At 55.0% G+C, this 19,086-nt stretch overlaps 1 protein-coding gene across 1 annotated transcript in view; it reads right to left on the bottom strand.

Annotated features, from left to right (window-relative positions):
* Positions 1–18,754, bottom strand: part of PLG (plasminogen) — a 40,385-nt gene extending 21,631 nt beyond the window's left edge. The window contains exons 1-9 of the mRNA XM_079781357.1: positions 18,637–18,754; positions 14,244–14,379; positions 12,553–12,659; positions 9,305–9,419; positions 7,280–7,419; positions 4,937–5,057; positions 3,127–3,245; positions 1,855–2,017; positions 843–988 (exon numbers count right to left, since the gene is read on the bottom strand). Coding sequence (XP_079637483.1) covers positions 843–988; positions 1,855–2,017; positions 3,127–3,245; positions 4,937–5,057; positions 7,280–7,419; positions 9,305–9,419; positions 12,553–12,659; positions 14,244–14,379; positions 18,637–18,685 — 1,096 coding nt within the window. The 5' untranslated portion in view covers positions 18,686–18,754. The remainder of the gene's footprint in view (positions 1–842; positions 989–1,854; positions 2,018–3,126; positions 3,246–4,936; positions 5,058–7,279; positions 7,420–9,304; positions 9,420–12,552; positions 12,660–14,243; positions 14,380–18,636) is intronic.
* Positions 18,755–19,086: the final 332 nt, after the last annotated feature.

Raw genomic sequence — 19,086 nt, 5'->3', positions numbered from 1 at the left:
CTCTCTTATTATTGATGTTTCTATCTCTCCCTCTCCCTTCTTCTCTGAAATCAATAAGAATATATAATACACACACACACACACACACACACACACACACACACTAGGGGCCCAGTGCACGAATTTGTGCACCAGTGGGGACCCTCAGCCTGGTCTATGGGATGGGGCCGAAATCGGCTCTCTGACATCCCCTGAGGGGTCCCAGATTGCAAGAGGGTGCAGGCTAGGCCCAGGGACCCCACCATGCACGATCAGGGCCTCAGGGCCAGGGAGGGACATAGGAGGTTGGCCAGCCGGGGAGGGACCATGGGAGGGTTCCTGGACATGGAACTTTTGCTCAAAAACAACGTTGTCCGGCCCCTCTTGCTCAGTCCTGATTGGCTGGGCCCCAGCAGCAAGCTAACTCCCTGGTGGTCAGTGCACATCATAGCGAGAGGTTGAGTGTCCTTAGCATATCATTAGCATATTATGCTCTGATTGGTTGAACGGCTGACTGGATGACCAGGCACTTAGCATACTAGGCTTTTATTATATAGGATATATATATATATATATATTTTTTTTTTACTTTTTTTTTTTTTAAAGAAGAAGAAGATCAGTGAGGACTGAAAGTGCTAAGCAGTGCTAATCAACTTGACCTGCTGGCCTTTATGGAACCCTCCCCGCCAACAGCACAGGACACGTTCACCAAGAAGGCCCTCCTTCAACCATGAAACGAGCCTCCACGGTTTAACGTAAGCAAAATCCCGTAGCGCGTTCTCTGGCCAGAGCAGAACTCAACTCTAAACAAAGCGCTGGAGCGGGAGCCCCAGCCAGCCGGCCCGCGCTCAGCCCCCTGCTACCTGTGGTGTCCGCCTGCTCCGTGGACAGCTGGGAGGACTCGCAGGACGGGATCTTGCAGTGCTCCCACCGCACTTCGCTGTTGGTCGTGTAGCACCACGGGGCCGACTCACCATCAGGGTTCCGGCAGTAGTTTTCCTCCAGGTTTCTGGAAAAGACGCCGGTGTGAGTTCCGCCCTCCACACGGGCTCCGTTACACGACAAGGAGCACGCAGGCTGGTTAATAGGGATATTGGACGCTTGGCCAGCTAATCCTCCAGAATTACACACTCTGAAAGGTAGGTGGGCCCGTGAGCAGAGCAGGGGCTCTTTAGGACCCCAGGGAATTATGGCGCTGACGCTTCTCTGGGGTCCATGATTAAAACGTATTTCTCGACTGGGGGTCACCAAGCAAAATAGCTCTGCCGTGTGTTGGGCACGGTGATGGATGCTAAAGCACATGGGCATTTCCCACAGTGTTCCTGCCTCAGGCAGTATATCCAGCCCTGGCCGGTGTGGCTCAGAGGTTAGACCATTGGCCCCTGGACCAGAGGGTCGCAGGTTCAATTCCTGGTCAAGGTCATGTACATGGGTTTTCAGGTTCAATCCCTGGCCTCGGTCTGGGTGTGTGCGAAAGGCTACCAATCAATGTGTCTCTCTCACATAGACCTTTCTCCTCTCTCTCTCTTCCTCTCCCCTCCCTTTTACTCTCTCTTAAATCAATGGAAGAATAGCCTCTGGAGCGGATTAGCAACAACAAGTCTGTCCAGCATAGCCCTGGGGTTCCGTGTTCCCCAAACCCGCTGCTCTGCGCTCTGACTGAGCGGCCCTGGGGGAGGCCCAGGACTGGCATTTCCAGCAGCAGCCCCTGCTGGAGGGAGAGCCCGCGGCACAGGCGTCAGGGCCCACTCACCCCCTGGCCCAGCCCTGGCCTGTGGTCATCGCAGGGACTTCACCGTCGGGACTCAAGCCGGAGCCACGTCGGTGGGATCTCGCGCTTGGCTCGGCCGCGGGAAGGAGCCGGGGTGGACTCACTTGCAGGGGAAGTTCTCCGGGGTCCTGTTGTGCTTGTGAGGGGTCTGCTGGCTCCAGTGCTGACACGTGTGCCCGGAGAGAGTGACGGCCACCTTCCCCACGTAGCTCTCCCCTCGGCCCTTCAGACACTGGTGTGTGGGGGCGGAGGACGGCGGGGGCGTTGCTGGAATGGGGTAGTAAGTGGCTGTGAGTGGTTCTGACATGGGGGGGCACAGGCGGCCGGGGCGGGGGGCGGGGGGCCGTGGATCTGGGAACGTCAGTCTGGCTGCTGTCGGCTCACCCGCTTTGGAACTGGAAAATGGTTTTTCGTTTTTAGAAAAAGTTGACTTGGTAGAGTCGTGCCTACGAGACCCTCTCACGAGGAACGCCCCCAGGAACAAGGCCCTCGGAGTGCATGCTGCTTTCTGTTTTCTTTCTCAGTTTGTCATACATGTAGGGACCGACATGCCACCCTCACCCCAGACCTTCACATACACCAGCGACCCACCCTCCTCTGTGAAGAATAAATTATTCCCCGAGTGAACACAGCTAAATGCCGCCCAACATTCCATGAAGCCAACAGAGAGGCCATGGACAGAAGCCACAGTGTCTCCAAGGAAGAGCGTGGGCTTCCGGAAATCGCAAAATTCTTGAGAGAAGAAGAAAAAAAGATGCCAAAAAGAGAAGGCGACGTCAGAAAGAAGGGGAGTGCCCGGGGGACTCGCATGCCCACCGGAGGGACGGACGGACGGATGGACGGAGGGCTGTCAGGCCCAAGGGCGGAAGCCCCCGCGGGCTGCGAGCCCTCCTAACTCCTGATGACCGTCCTTGTCCGAACCTCCAGCTCCTCCTTCCAATCCTCATCGAGGGAAAGGCTTAGAAAAGTGTTTCTTCCGGGTCCTTCCTGTAAGCGAGCTGGTGCACCTCCCGCCCTGGGCGCCCCTCTCCCTTCTGAAGACGGACCGCTTGTTCACAGAGCAGCAGCCAGAGAGCACTCTGGGTGTGAATGAGAGGCGTGGACAGGAAGCCCGGGTCTGATGTCCCCTCGAAGGCCACAGAGCTACCTTCCAGAGCCCACATGCATGTCTTTGACAGGAAAGACCCACAGAACCCATGATCAGTGGTGCTCAGACAGTTCCCCAGAGGAGCCAGGAGACTGTTTGACGAGGGCAGTCAAGTCCCACCGCATCCATGGGGCCTCTGAGGCACAGCACGCAGCCCCAGGCGTGCTTCTCTCTTGATTCCCCGGGCAGAACGGGGGAGGGTCCCGCGGGCGGGGGCGGCCACACTTACTGCAGCGCGGGATGTCACAGAGCTCCCAGCGCTTGTTGGGGTCCGTGGTGAAACACCAGGGGCGGGGCTCCCCATCAGGGTTACGGCAGTAATTCCTCTTCAGGTTCTTGCTGGGGAATCTGAAAGGGCAAGGAGGAGTTTAATGGCACGGGAGCAGTGTTCGCGCCGGCAGCACACAGACTACTGGAACGATACGGAGATCAGCCGCGCCCTGCGCGAGGATGACACGCAAATTCGTGGAGCGTTGCAAGTTCCTTAAAATAAAGTAAAAAATAAGAAATAGCACGGAACATGTCCAGCTGAGCATCACTTTACATGAGCAGGTGTGGAGCACCTGCAGGCACGGCCAAGCGCCCGGGGAGGCGACGGGGTGAAGGCCGGCCTCAAAGAGATGGCGGCCTCCTGAGGACGGTGAGCTCAGTGGCCGAAGGACTCCGTTCCGGCGTTTACACGTGTGATCACAGGACAGGGTCAGTGACGTTAGCGTGTTGGCCGTCTGGAAAACGGATGTCAGCAAACTCCAGTTATTCACTTGCAAATAAGAGCCATGTTTAAAACACCAGGGACTTGCTAGTTGCCATCTTCAGAGCGCGCAGAGCCGGCCGCTGGTCCGCCAGGCTCGGCCCCACCAGCCTTTGAGCTGAGGGCAGCGGAAAGGGGCGCGCGGTGTGCCCGTGGGCACCTGGCCCAGTGCAGGCAGGCCCCGCAGCGGCCAGGGCTGAGACCCCGAGGCGAGCGTGCCTGGGCCCTCGGGCTCCCCTCACTCCCTGTCTGAGGCTCTCGGTGCTCAGTCAGGGCGGACTGAGCCAGCGGCAGTGGCTTCAGGAATCTTCTGTTTCGTGTGCGTGAACCTTTGGCCGGGAGGCGCAGCAGTTCCCTGGAGCTGTTTCCCCAGGGAAGTCTGGGGCTCAGTCTCACTTCTTCTAAGTTTCCTTAAGTGGCGGTAGGTCCCGCCGTCATCATGGAATGAAGACAAAGATCAGAAACAGCTACGGAAGGGGGGTGTTTCCGGAACAATCCATGGGAAGTGGGGGGGGGGGGAGGATTGTTAGGCCAGGAACTCACTTCCTGTGGCACATTCCTGACCCCTTAGGGAGTCTAGTGAAAGCTGGGCATCCTTGCCCCAGACACTGCACTGAGATGGACCCATTCACAGGTCGGGGTGAGGGGCCCAGAGTTTCACTGGAAGGAAGGAGAGGAAGGGAGTGGGGGGAAGAGGAAAGTGCTGGGGAACACCCCAGCGAGCGGATCTGGGTTTCTCAGCTCTCCGTGCACATGCACTGGCCAGGACTGGTTCCGGCAGAGACTCGGCAGAGGGTCCGAGACCCTGCGCGTCTGACAGCCGGCCGCCTCTGCTCCCTGCACCCACCGCCTCTGCTCCCTGCACCCACCGCCTCTGCTCCCTGCACCCACCGCCTCTGCTCCCTGCACCCACCATCTCTGCTCCCTGCACCCACCGCCTCTGCTCCCTGCACCCACCGCCTCTGCTCCCTGCACCCACCGCCTCTGCTCCCTGCACCCACTGCCTCTGCTCCCTGCACCCACTGCCTCTGCTCCCTGCACCCACCGCCTCTGCTCTCTGCACCCACCGCCTCTGCTCCCTGCACCCGCCGCCTCTGCTCCCTGCACCCACCACAGAGCGGGAGCGGGAGCGGGAGCTGCTCTTGCAGGTGCGTGGGAGAGGCAAACGGAGACGCGGGAACGTCAGGTTCGTTCGCTTCCTGAGGGACATGAAAACATCTCAGTAGCAGTAAACGCCCCGCTGGAGCTGTGGGGCCAGGAACACCGACGTTCTCTCCCGGGGACTTACTTGGCGGGGATGTAGCCGTGCGCATGCGGGGTCTGCGAGTCCCAGGCCTGGCACTCGAGTCCTGACATGGTCCTGGAAATGGTGCCCTCGTAGTTCTCTCCACTGCAGTGCATGCACTCCTCTGGCGGCGGGCAAGCAGGAAGGAGAAGTGAGAACCAGGGTCCCGCTAGAAACGAATACCGCTCACCCCTTGTTCACACGTGCTATCCTATGGTCACCAACCCCTGTTCACACGTGCTGTCCAATGGTCACCAACCCCTGTTCACACGTGCTGTCCTATGATCACCAACCCCTGTTCACATGTGCTGTCCTATGGTCACCAACCCCTGTTCACACGTGCTGTCCTATGGTCACCAACCCCTGTTCACACATGCTATCCTATGGTCACCAACCCCTGTTCACACGTGCTGTCCTATGGTCACCAACCCCTGTTCATACGTGCTGTCCTATGGTCACCAACCCCTGTTCACACGTGCTGTCCTATGGTCACCAACCCCTGTTCATACGTGCTGTCCTATGGTCACCAACCCCTGTTCACACGTGCTGTCCTATGGTCACCAACCCCTGTTCACACGTGCTGTCCTATGGTCACCAACCCTGTTCACACGTGCTGTCCTATGGTCACCCACCCCTGTTCACACGTGCTGTCCTATGGTCACCAACCCCTGTTCACACGTGCTATCCTATGGTCACCAACCCCTGTTCATACGTGCTGTCCTATGGTCACCAACCCCTGTTCACACGTGCTGTCCTATGGTCACCAACCCCTGTTCACACGTGCTGTCCTATGGTCACCAACCCCTGTTCACACGTGCTGTGCCACAGTCACTAGCCCCTTGTTCATACGTGCTATCCAATAGTCACATGGTAATAAAATCGGCACTAAAGGCTCAATTTTCTAATACAACCTAAAATGCCACTCTGTCTTTCAAATAGTACAATTAGCATATTTTGGTCAAGACCCCTCGACTATTATCGTCACGACCAAGTTCAGACATTCCATGAAGGCTTGTCCTCGAGCTGGGATGCACTGGCCCTCGGGTGGGGAGGGGACACAGATTCCCCGGAGCCTGTCAGCTCTCTGCTGGGACGTTTAAAAGGGGTGTCTCCGTTTCAACGGGATCTTTAAAGACGGCTGTGTCGTTACCCGATTGTCTGGGTGATGGCACCCTCCCCGGACCCGAGCGCTGGGCCTGTCCGTGCTCCGGACTCCCTGGGAGCGGTGCCCACCTGCGGCCACAGCAGCTGTCTTCCCTGTGCGTGAGCAGCACGCCTGGCTGCCCTCTGCTTTCTCACATTACTTACAAGCAGGAGCTCTGATTTAGAATTCTTGAAGTGACATGGCCCAGCAGGGTCAATACGACTTTATGTTTTATGGAGTAATAAGGAAAAAAAGAGTCAGACTTGATACCAAAATGATGTGTTCGTGTCAACTAAGGGACAAATGACCTCACAACATCGTGTGCAAATAGAGTCCCCAGAGGGGAGGTAGGTAACGTGATGGGCACCTGAGCTGCCACAGGTGGGAACCCCGCCACGTGATTGCACGGATCCCCCACCCCCGCCCGCCTCGCCCCCTCCGTGGAGCAGGAGCTGTGAAATGAAGAGCACGTTTTCAGTAGGGTGTTCGTAACTTTTAGCATTGGCTGCTGAGATGCGCTATTCAATTGGTTGGTTCATTAAAACAACAATTTGCTGATTTAAAAACTGGTTCTTGGCTTAGCTTCAGTGCAACAACGAAGTCTCCATGTTACTATTGTTTCTTTGAATTGTATTGATTTTGCGGTCTTATTCCAACTCTATACCCCAAATCTGTTTTTATGTTTCTACTGTGTGCTGAGCTTTAAGCATGGGAAGTTTGTGTCTAGAGTTTACATCTAGTGTGTTTTTTTAAATATTTGTACACACTGAAGGAACATTTTAATAAAAATAATTCAGGTTGCCCTACCCGGTTTGGCTCGGTGGATAGAGCATCGGCCTGTGGACTGAAGGGTCCCAGGTTCGATTCCGGTCAAGGGTGCATGCCCGGGTTGCAGGCTCGATCCCCAGTGGGGGTCATGCAGGCGGCAGCCAATCAATGATTCTCTCTCATCATTGATGTTTCTCTCTCTCTCTCCCTCTTCCTTCCTCTCTGAACTTAATAAAAATATATTTAAAAAAATAATTCAGGTCAATACTAGAGTGTCTGAGCAAACGTTGACCCGTTCCATGAGGTTCATGCATGACTCAACGGTGTCAAACTCGGCGCTAAGTGATCAGTCACACTGTCCCCGTGGGAAATGGCTTTACAGCACACTGCTGTGCGGGGGAGGCAAGCAGGAGGGTGTCTGGGCAGCTCCTGACCTTCACACTCAGGGATGTCGCAGTAGTCGAATCTGGTGGCCGGGTCGGTGGTGTAGCACCAGGGCCCCTTCTCGTCGTTGTCGGGGTTCCGGCAGTAGTTTTCCTCCAGGCCCTCCGACGGGTGGCTCATGGGTGAGAACCTGGGCGGGACGGGAAGGAAGGAAGGAATCACTCTGATTGCATCCTGATCGTCAGCGCGTTACCAGCCACGCAGACTGAGGAGCCTCTGGGTCCCACCCGGAGCTCCGGGTCCTGCCATCCCAGTGCCGAAGGGTTTGTGGTATCTGTTGCTAGGCTGTGTTCGCACGGGCGCTAACATTCCCGTTATCCCTGCTTGTACATTCCCGTCTCGGGAGGACCGCACTGTGTCCGTGCGCAGGTGGCGGGAGCAACGCCTCCAAGCCTGCGGGTTCTCTGCCTCCCGAACGCCTGCCTTTGTCACTGCCTCGCTCTGTGAAAACCATAGTGGCTAACACCGTGCTCCGCGTGACACTGGACTCTTTCTACGTTCTCTCGTGTAGTCTTAATGAACCCCACCAGGACGGTGATGTTAGCCCTGTTTTACAGATGAGACAAGGAGACGCGGCCGTGTAAAACCGAACAGATCTTGCCTAAGTTGGAACAGTTAATAAGTAACATCTCAAGAATTAAGTCAGATCTGTCAGATCTAAAATGCAGCCAGATTTAGGGGGAGTGCAGGGTCGGGGAGTTGAGCTAGTTTTCAGCTTGAGATGAGTTGCCATGTGGAGATAACAAGTTAGATCAAAAGCCCCAGATTTGGAGTCTAAAAGTCGGGCTTTGTTGCGGACTCTACTATATACCTGTTTTTGATAGACTGACCCTCAGCTTCCTCATCTATCAAATTGCGAGCCGCAGTTTGCCGACCATGGGCCTAGACCAAGCATGTCAAACTCAAAGGCGAACACGGGCCAAATAAAAGAGGTATGTGGCCCACAATGAATATTTCTGCAGCCCAGCCAATGTAACGGTATGTAAGAAACACTAGTTTTATCATTGCTCTTGTTCTATTTTATACTAGACTTTTTGAAAGAAACCTACGTTCTTTCAAATTTCTATGAAAATTGAAGCTTGTGTTTTTCTGCGGCCCACATAAACTTAACCCTTGTTTATTTGGCCCGTGTTAGCCTTTGAGTTTGACATGCTCGGCCTAGTCCCGTGGTCGGCAAACTGCAGCTCACGAGCCACATGCGGCTCTTTGGCCCCTTGAGTGTGGCTCTTCCACAAACTACCACAGCCTGGGCGAGTCTATTTTGAAGAAGTGGCGTTAGAAGAAGTTTAAGTTTAAAAAATTAGGCTCTCAAAGAAATTTCAGTTGTTGTACTGTTGATAATTGGCTCTCTTGACTAATGAGTTTGCCGACCACTGGCCTAGGCTCTCTCCAAGGCCCCTGGCAGCTATGGTTTAGCCATTTGGTCTCAGCGCTTTCCCCCATAAGCCTTAATGTCCCAAGAATATGCGGTCTGCCCACCTCATGGGAGGCAGTCAAGGCAGTTTGTTGGGAAGGGGGGGGGGGGGGGGTCAGAGACACCAGCTCCGACTTGATGAGTTCTGTCATCGAGAACGCAGTGCCGCCTGATGTCCCCTGGGAACCGTACAGTAAGAATGGCACTAAAAGAAACGGGCGACTTGCGGGAGAATCCATTGCTCGTTTGTATTTCATTTCCTCTTTCACTCCACCATGTTGAGGTGAGCGTTCTAATTTGATATGTTAGCTTTCGGCTAATTGCGCCTTAAACGTGGCCATCTCTGGTCTCCCAGACTCAGCCTAGAATCCGTGGCTTGGTGGTTCTTTTCTTACCAGGCATCCTCCTGTGAGCTAGGGCCTCAGAGAAGCATGTGTGCGGAGTGGGCACAGCATGCCCTGCATGGGGCTATACGTAACGGAGCCATCTGCATCAGCACCAGCAAGTCCTCTGTGCCGGTGCGGGCACCGATCCTGGGGTTTGGAGGGGATGCGGTCAGTCTAAGTACGGCAGGTGGGCACAGCGGAGAGAGAGAGCTTACTTGGGGGTGTGTGGAACTTTGTCACTCCATTTCTGACAGGCAACCCCGTTTTTCGTCTTGGACACCGTCCCCCGGTAGCGCCTTCCGTTCCCGGTCTTGCACTCTGAAAGATAGACTGAGGAGACCACACGAAGGTCAGTCCCTTCGCCGGGAAGGTCACGCCGAGCCCTGCGTCGCGTGGAGCGGAAGGACACGGTGGTCCTGCCCCCCGAGGCCACCTTTCATGGCTCTGGAAGAGCCGCAGCTAACAAAGCTGTTTGGTGCCTCCACAGGTTTACTCAAAGCCACAGCCCGCTGTGTCCCGGGCGCCGTGCTGGGTGTTGGGGGCACCCGGAGTGGGGAACAGTGGAGTCGGGGCGCTGCGACAGAAAGTGATGGAGGACGCAGCCCTTGGTGACGTGTGGCAGCCAATAGACAGCTTGTGAGCGTGGGAAGGGGATGGGAAGGGGGCTTTCAGGAAGGGGGGCAGTGCGCTTTCCAGGGGCCAGGAGAGACCCAGCACCCCCACTTTTCTGAGGCTCCCAGGCGTTTAACTATGAAAAGTGCCGAACAGGGTTAGAAAGTGGGGTCTACTTCAAAGGGTTACAACCAGCCACCACCTCCCCAATGCACAGGGCAGGGCTCCATCCTGTTGGTAAGCACACTGCCAGGCGCCCACCCGTGTCCCACGTGGCTCAGGGTGGGCACCCGTGGCTGGCAGGCCCCCTCCCAGTGTGTCTGCCCACTTCCGGTCCCACCAGTTGGGTTATATGCTTACCAAGAGCCCAATGTTTTTATTGTCAAAACTTCTAATGCAGCTGTATTTGGTTAAAGGTTACTTAAGCTGGCCTGGCACCACCCATAGTCACTACAATCTTCTAAACTGAGAAACGAATGAGAAGAAAAGGCTTCTCTTTAACGAAGCTAAATGCTTTTAAGGACTTGAGAGAGTTGAATAGTTTTCAAAATTGCTATCCAGTCCACTGAGTGCAACCACTCATATAGTTGACTATACACTGAGTGGCCAGATTATTATGATCTCTGAACACATAATAATCTGGCCACTTAGTGTGTGTGTGTGTGTGTGTGTGTGTGTGTGTGTGTGTAGGCCCGGTGCATGAATTCGTGCATGGGTGGGGTCCAGCCAGCCTGGCCAGGGGGCGGGGACATGGGCGGTTGGCCAGCCTGCCTGCTGGTCAAACTCCTGGTTGGGGGGACAATTTGCATATTAGCCTTTTATTCTATAGGATACACACTGAGTGGCCAGATGATTATGCGTTCAGAGATGATAACAATCTGGCCACTCAGTGTATGTGTGGGGAGACCATAAATATACCAAGGTGTTCTACAGTCAGACTGAGGAGAGGAGGCTCTGGACCCGGCTCTGCTTCAAAGAGAAGGAAGCTGGTTATGGTAGACAAGGCCTTAGAGAGTCGTTTATGCCAGAAACACACCAGGTCACCCCTGTCGCTGGCCCATGTTCCAAGACGAAGAGCCTCCACCCAAAACGTGCCCATGGAATCGTGTGTCTTCGATCCATTTGTGTCATCTTTCAGGGTGCCCCGTGTGAACCAGCTTTACAATTAATTGATTGGTTGTCTGCGGAAAGTGTTTCTCACACACCTATCGCGAACGAGTGCGTTTAACCCAGCTGTCTGTACACAGATTGCAAGCGGGTCTTCACAGAGACATCTTCCTACAGCAGACGTAAGACACTTATCAAAAGTGTACATGTGCCCAGCCAGCGTGGCTCAGTGGTTGAGCGTTGACCTATGAACCAGGAGGTCACGGTTCGATTCCCAGTCAGGGCACATGCCCGGGTTGTGGGCTCGATCCCCATTGTGGGGCGTGCAGGAGGCAGGTGATCCATGATTCTCTCTCATCACTGATGTTTCTCTCTCTCCCTCTCCCTTCCTCTCTGAAATCAATTTTTTTTAAAAAATTGTTTTTAAGTGTAAACGCAAGGCCCTTCGGAGTCCCAGAGGTCAAGGAGAGGCTTTGAAACGAGGTGGGGCTTGAGCTGAGACCTGGGAGATGAGAAGGGACTGGCCAGGGGAGGGACGGAGCGGGTCCGGGCGGCAGGGGTCTGGGCGGCAGGGGTGTGCCCCGCATGGTGCAGGCGCAGGGGCAAGCGTTGAGCCCGGCCAGCCGGGTGGGCTTCAAAGACGCGGGGCCCTGGAGCCCTCGGGGGCGTTTGGAGCTTATTCTCGGGGCACGAGGCCTTGAAGCAGGGGTGTCACAGCCCAGCCCCCCAGTGGCCCAGCCGGTGATGATGGCGGCTTAGACCCAGGCGGTGGCAGTGCCATGGCGGCCAGCGGCCGATGGAAATGTGACGCCAGCCCTTCCCAGAAAAGCGCGGGGTCGATAGTGCACAGCAAGGACACAGGACCGGGAGGACGGGCTTTTGACCTTTCACCTCTCCTTGTTTGCCTGTCCCTGCCGGCGTTTGCCTAACCTTTTGCCCCTGTCGGCCCCTGGAACACAGGCACCCACAGCGATTCGCACTCAGGCCGGCGTCGCCCATGGCCCCTCTGGTTAACCATCTACAGGGACGTGCACACGGTAGCGTTTTGCAGGGGGAATCCCACCGGCCCCCGTTTCCTTAACCTGGTGGATAGTAGGGAGTGCTTTGTATCGCATCCTTGACGCACTATTTGTGAGAACTAGTAACGTCACCAGATAAGTTGTAGATCTAGTCTGCCTTTGATCTCAAGAATTAAAGAGAAAGGGCCCGGCCAGGTGGCTCAGTTAGTTGGAGCGTCGTCCTGGGCACCAGAAAGGTTGCAGGTTCGATTCCTGGTCAGGGCACATACCTAGGTTGTGAGTTCGATCCCCAGTTGGGGCGCACACGGAAGGCAACCAATTGATCTCTCTCTCTCTCTCTCTCTCTCTCTCTCTCTCTCTCTCTCTTTCTCTCTCTCCACCCCCCACCCCCGCCCTCATCCCTTCTACTCTTCCTAAAACGCAATGGAAAAATGTCCTTGGGTGAGGATTAACAAAACAATAAGTAAAATAGGAACAATGAAACATAAAAGGTAAAGTAATATACTCAAGCTGATGTAGTGGGTTAGTGGTCAACTCTTATCCTGACTCCTAATTCACTTTCCCTGCTCCATGGTGCCTCCACCCTGTGGGCCCATAAACTGCAGGTGTGAGGGGGAGGGGCAGGAGGGAGGAAGGAAGGGGAAGGAGCAGGAGGGGGAGGGGCAGGAGGGGGGAGGAGAAGAAGTAGATGAACGGGAAGGAGGGAAAGGAAACATGGTGCGTACTTCTCTTTTCATACAGAACCACGTCTCTCATCCGAAGGACCGGGGCGGACTTGCTGTTGTCCCCCATGACCACGCAGTGCTGCTCCTTGCTGTGATACTGGAAGGACCTGCGGGAGGGAATCGGGAGGGGGGGGGGCACAGCAGAAGGGCGTCGTCAGTGGAGGGAGCCGTCTTGCATGGGTAAGTAGGAGACTATTGATAAGTGTGCCCCTTGGTGGCCCCAGGAGCTCAGACTGTTATTTTCAATCCCGTGTGGCCCAGGGTCCATGGGACGCTGCCATGGGGCATCGCCTGGTGGCTGCTCTTACTTCCCTCCCCCTCCCCTTCTCCCTCCTGGTCCCCCACATTGTCTCTCCCTCCCCCTTCTCCCTCCTGGTCCCCCACCTTGTCTCTCCCTCCCCCTTCTCCCTCCTGGTCCCCCACATTGTCTCTCCCTTCCCTTCTCCCTCCTGGTCCCCCACATTGTCTCTCCCTCCCCTTCTCCCTCCTGGTCCCCCACCTTGTCTCTCCCTTCCCCTTCTCCCTCCTGGTCCCCCACATTGTCTCTCCCTTCCCTTCTCCCTCCTGGTCCCCCACCTTGTCTCTCCCTCCCCTTCTCCCTCCTGGTCCCCCACATTGTCTCTCCCTCCCTCTTCTCCCTCCTGGTCCCCCACCTTATCTCTCCCTCCCCCTTCTCCTTCCTGGTCCCCCACATTGTCTCTCCCTCCCCCTTCTCCCTCCTGGTCCCCCACATTGTCTCTCCCTCCCCCTTCTCCCTCCTGGTCCCCCACATTGTCTCTTTCTGTGCCCACTGCTCTACTTTTCCTCACTCGTGTTCTTAATGAAGCCCCAGAATATTTGCTTTTGTGTTGGAAAGAAGCGATTCTGGTGGCCTTGAACTTATTTCCAAAAGGGTCTACACGACTCCTGGCCTACACCTCTGCGTTCTCTCCCCGTTGACCTGGCGTTGGAGCCTCCGCAGCTACCTGTCCAGCCCCATCTCCTGCACCAGCCCTTGGCTTTAGCCGCCGTGGCCCCTGCTTGGTCCCTCTCCCAGGGGCCGGGCCAGGCCACGCCCTCCGCCTGGAAGACCTCCGGCTCCCACTTACCCTGCAGAGCCCAGCTCAGCTCACACCTCCTCCCGGAGGCCTGCCCAGCTGATCAACCCTTAGCAATTGACCTCTCCTCTGAATATAGAGCACATATTACGTCACTTACCCATACCTCACATAGGCTGTGTTTTTTTAAATTTGCATTTTATCCCGTTTCTGTGACTACAGCACACCATAGCCACAAAAGGCGGGACTGGAGCGTGCACCACACAGAGACCTGTCACACACAGCGCTGATCGCTCAGACGCTGGGGCACGCCCTCGCTGCTTCTCTGCTCCTTGGGGTCCCGAACCCCTCCACACATGTGCTCCTCGGCACATAGTTAGTGATGACGATGTTAAAAATGAGCGCTTTAATAGTAGCTGCTCGTGTCATACGTATAAGGTCCTCTGGGGGCATTTTTCTAAAAGGGACACTGATAAATATAACAAGAAACAGTTGTATGGATTCCGATACAGGGAGCAAACACAGATTCCGAACCCCGATCCCATGAAATCCCTCTTAAATCCTGTCTGTCACGTCCATGAGCAAAGTTCCTGATATCAGAATAGGAGTCTCTCAAACAGCAGGATGCCTGCAGGGGCCACGACACCAAAGTACCTGCACGTGAACGTGGCTTCCTCCTCGCATTTCGCTGCACATTCGGCGATGCTTGCTGCGTCCAGCTGCTTCCTGGTGAACGTAACCAGCGAGGCCCCCTGCGTGTTCACGTAGTTGTCCAGGGGGTCTCCGTGACCTACCCGTGGAGGGAAAAGCAGGATCAAATTACTCAACGCCAGCCTAGCCGGTTGCTCAGTGGTTAGAGCACCGGCCCTTGGACTGGAGGGTCACGGGTATGATTCTGGTCAAGGGCACGTACCTCGGTTGCAGGCTCGATCCCCAGCCCCGGTCAGGGCTCATGCGGAGGCAACCAATCAACATGTCTCTCGCACATCGATGTTTCTCTCCCTGTCTCTCCCGCTCCCTTCCACTCTCTCCATAAATCAATCGGGGGAAAAAATCCTCGGGTGAGGATGAACAACAACAAAAATGAATCGACACCACTGTTGGATTGTGGTGACGTTGAAATCTATTTGCTCTGCCTCCCAACAAAGAAAACGCGCTGTTTTATTGGAAGCAGAACAGATGGCCACGAACAACAACGTTTAATCAGGAAAACAGTTCCATTCACAGACCGCACTCTGTTCAGAGACCAGTTGGATGGGTAGATTCATATAGTAGAACTAGTTAACAACTCCTGAGTTGCTACGTTAGTGGGTGTGAAGCCTTCACTAGGAATGAATTTGGTCTGCTTGCTGGATGGCCGTGACGCGACAGAACACTAGAGACACCGGTGGCAAATGGGTTACCAACACCGGTGGCCCGTTCACCCGGTCCGGGAAGAACGCGGAGCCGTGACTTGATCTCCAACCGTCTAAACCCTGGTGGTCACGCCGTCCCTTACACGGACACGACAGGCGCTCCCTGAGTGGCTCCGCCTCGAGGTGCGTTTCCGGTGAGTTGCGGAGGTTGAGCATGAATGGGACCTGCACTGCCATCGAGGTCATGTTCACGCTGGGCTCGGTGCAGGGACACCCACTTTCAATGAAAAAGGAGTCAGTTCTTCCCTGATGATGACCGGGGCCTGCCTTCTGGAGGAAATTGTAGGAAAGCAGACAAACACTGGCCTTGAATTTTCCGTGAGCTGAAATCTAAGGCGAAGAATCTGTCTGGAGGTCGCTCTGCCCTTTGTGACTGGGCCGCGGGTGCCTGACCAGGCTACAGAGGGTCCCTGCCCGGGCCACGGGGGCCGCCTGGCCTCCCTGAGCAGCTCGGTTCCAGCGGAGAGGGCCCCCACCCTTTGGGGATGGAACACCAGAGGCTCTCACCGGGCGAGAGGCCAGGGAGGTTAATAAAATACAGAGAGCCGAGGTTCCTAAAGTTTGTCTAAATGGGATTGGGCAACGTGGAACCTTGGCCGCTGGGGGAGGGGGGCTAAGCCAGGCGGAGGGCTGCGGAGGGACCCGGAGTCTTTTCAGGGGCTCGGTTAGAAGGAGGGTTTGGGGAGGGCGGAGCAGTCATGCAACTTCCCGAAGAGGAGCCGATCCAGAGCAGGGGTGCTGACGGGAACTCCACAGGAAGGTCAGCAGGAGGCCGACTCCTCAGCAAGCCACCCCCCACCCCCACCCCGGACCCTGAATGCATACACAGCACATGGAGGCACTCAATGCAGGAGTCAGAGCTTGGCACCCCCGCCCCGCCTCCATACCCTTCCTCCCATACCTTCCCCCCCCCCCCCCCCCCCCCGCTTTTCCCCAGCTCAGGGCTCCAAGCTGCAAGGAGGACCCTGGGCAGGAAGACGGCTGGCGCGATCTCAGTGAGATACATGAAAGCACGTGATGGCGATGAGAAGGCTATAGAGACACAGGCTTGCGGGCCAGTGTGCATGTCCTCGTCCGCATGTTCTCCCACTTGGAGCTCTTTTCTAAGCGCTGGTCTTCGGTGAGCTCTGCAGCTCAGTGTGTGAGTCTTTTTAAAGTTGACTCGATAAAGCACAGCCTAGAAAGGGTTAAACTTATGGAAGAGTTCTTAGAAAGTGATGTCCAGTCGGCCGGCATGGCTCAGGGGTTGAGTGTCGACCTATGAACCAGGAGGTCACAGTTCGATTCCCGGTCGGGGCGCATGCCTGGGCTCGATCCCCAGGGTGGGGCGTGCAGGAGGCAGCCGATCCATGGTTCTCTCTCATCGTTGATGTTTCTATCTCTCCTTCTCCCTTCCTCTCTCTGAACATCAATAAAAAAAAAAAATTAAATTAAAAACAGAAAGTGATGTCCAAACAAGAAACTTTCTGTTTATATCGCCTTTAATTAAGGTGCCTTTAAGTGTGTTATGTTGTTATGTTTCATAGCACAGAGCTGCTCATATCTGCCTAAGGAGCAAATGAACCAAAGAGATATCCCAAAAGACATTTGTTTTCTGTTGGTTTTTTTTTTTTTTAATTTCCCCCCATATTTTATTTTAACTCTGGGGCTCATATGGCAATGGGGTATAATGCAGTTTAAATACGTTTCTATATTCTAGGGCCAATGTGGTTGTATGTTGCTATCCAGCCAGAGCCTTTTACTGACACTGTGGGTTTGTCTGTCCCTCACTGTGATGTTCACGTGTACCCGTGACTGTGTGTTTGACAGACACGGCCCAGCGGCCGTGGAACGCAAACTCCTTACCCAGCGCACTGGGAACGAGACCCGTCCCAGGACGGGGGCCATGCTTCCTGTAGAAAGGGCCTGCAAAAGCCTTTCCGGGGTGAGGACACACGCTAATCCCGTCACAGAGAAGTCTGCTCTCACGTTGGGGCCCGGCCCTGCCTGCCTCGCCGGGAGAGAAGATGGAGAATGCACGCCCGCACAGCATCCCCCCGACCCTCAGTCCCCTCTCTGCTCCATGTGCCTCGGGATTTCTCTGAATGGCTCCACCCAGTTCAGACGCCCTTGACTCTAAAGCACAACTTGCAGCACTTCATCCGGCAATTTACAAATCTAATCTGCACACTGTTTACATGAAGAACTACTTGCATGAGGTGTCATTCCATTCGTACGGAATGTGCAACATAGGCCGGTCAGAGACAGAAAGCAGATGAGTGATTGCCAGGGGTGGGTGGGGATGGAGGAGGGGGGAGGGGGAAGGGAAATGTTAGGGTGACAGCTAAGGGTGTTTGGGGATGATGAAAATGCTCTAACATTGTGGTGATGGGTGCCCCGCTCCAAGGGAGGGAACCATCCGATCGGATGCTTTAAATGCATGAATTGAGTTGTGTGTGAATCGTATCGCAATAAAGCGGTCAAGGAACAAAGCACTATAAGGACACGCTGAGGATATTTTACGGGAAGTTTAAACCAGGTGGAAAGAGTGCGTAGAGCACAAGGTTCCTTCTTGGAACGAGCTCCCTCTTGGTCTAAATCCCGCTTTCTGTTCTGCGCTTCCTGGGCGTGGAGTTTGGTCAATAGGCAAGCAACGTGATTTTCCTAAGTATGGATTAAGCCAGTGGTCGGCAAACCGCGGCTCGCGAGCCACACGCGGCTCTTTGGCCCCTTGAGTGTGGCTCTTCCACAAAATACCACGGCCTGGGCGAGTCTATTTTGAAGACGTGGCGTTAGAAAAAGTTTAAGTTTAAAAAATGTGGCTCTCAAAAGAAATTTCAATCGTTGTACTGTTGATATTTGGCTCTGTGACTAATGAGTTTGCCCACCACTGGATTAAGCCGTCTATACAACGGGGCGGGGGGGGGGGGGGGGGAATCTACTACCCTACCTACTGCACCAGCTAATGGGCACACACACACACGCACACACACACACACACACACTCACACACACTCACACACACATGTATGTATAATAATGGGCCTGGCCTCCCTCCAGCCCCGAGTGTGTGTTGCTATCTGCACACACCATTTGGCAAATCAGTGCCTGCGATTCCTCCAGGCATAAAAGCAGACGTCTGTGTAGGGAAATCCTTACTCAAACCAGCGCAAACAGGCAACTGGTAAATGCAACTACTGGCTGGTCCAAGAACGCAGTCGGGGCAGTTCATTGTTCACCTTTGAAAGTGTGGAGGAGCTGACCTCTCCGTGCACAGGAGCTAAAGTAACCACGCTGAGAGCCAGGCAACAGGACTGACCACTTGGGGGCTGTTAGCTGTATGAATATGGGCGATTTTTTTTTCAAGTAAAGTAACTATTATTTGAGCTCAACCTTTCACATATAAAAAAAAAAAATCACTCATTTATTCTCTGCCCCTTCGCCCCAGTATTTACAGGGAAATTACACTTGGTCTTGACAAATGCCTCAATCTTAGAGAATGCCTCAAGTTGTTTAGATTTTAAACTGGGAATCTCAGAAGTCAAAAGCTAAATTAAACGAGTGGCTCAGGAAACCGTCATCTCTCTCTGTTTTCAGTACCTTGCCAGGGAGAAGCAAATAGTGATTAACGGAGAAAAACCTTTCCGTCTTACCTGATCGCAGGAACAAGAGCAGCAGAAGCACCAGCTCCCGGCGGCCCATGTTGGGACTGGCCAGCGGAGTGCGGACAGCCGGGCGGCCCCGGCCCAGGAGGTTATTGACTTCCAGGACCGGAAGTGCCCCCACCAACAAGGTAACCACAGGTAGTTACTTATTACCTCGCAGGCCCGTGGCCCCTGCGCTCCGAGGGTTCAAACGTTACCTTGACGGAGGGTCTTACAACATGTTTGAACCTGCAATAGATGCTGGGAAATGGCGCAAGCGGCCCTGCCCCTCGGCCCAGGCCTCTGTCCCCCATGCCCCTCCCGCCCCGTCCATCCTCTCCCGCTTGGCCTTGCCTCCTTCCCTCTTCTTCCATTCTCCTTCTTCTGTGTAAAAAGTAACTCACTGTAACAGCTAGCGTGCTGAGAGTGTGCCGCGCCAGGCCCTCTGCTGAGGGGTGC

The sequence above is a fragment of the Cnephaeus nilssonii genome (genome assembly GCF_951640355.1).
Source record: "Cnephaeus nilssonii genome assembly, chromosome: 9".
Classification (NCBI taxonomy): Eukaryota; Metazoa; Chordata; class Mammalia; order Chiroptera; family Vespertilionidae; genus Cnephaeus; species Cnephaeus nilssonii.
This window is presented reverse-complemented; position numbering and strand designations above follow the sequence as displayed.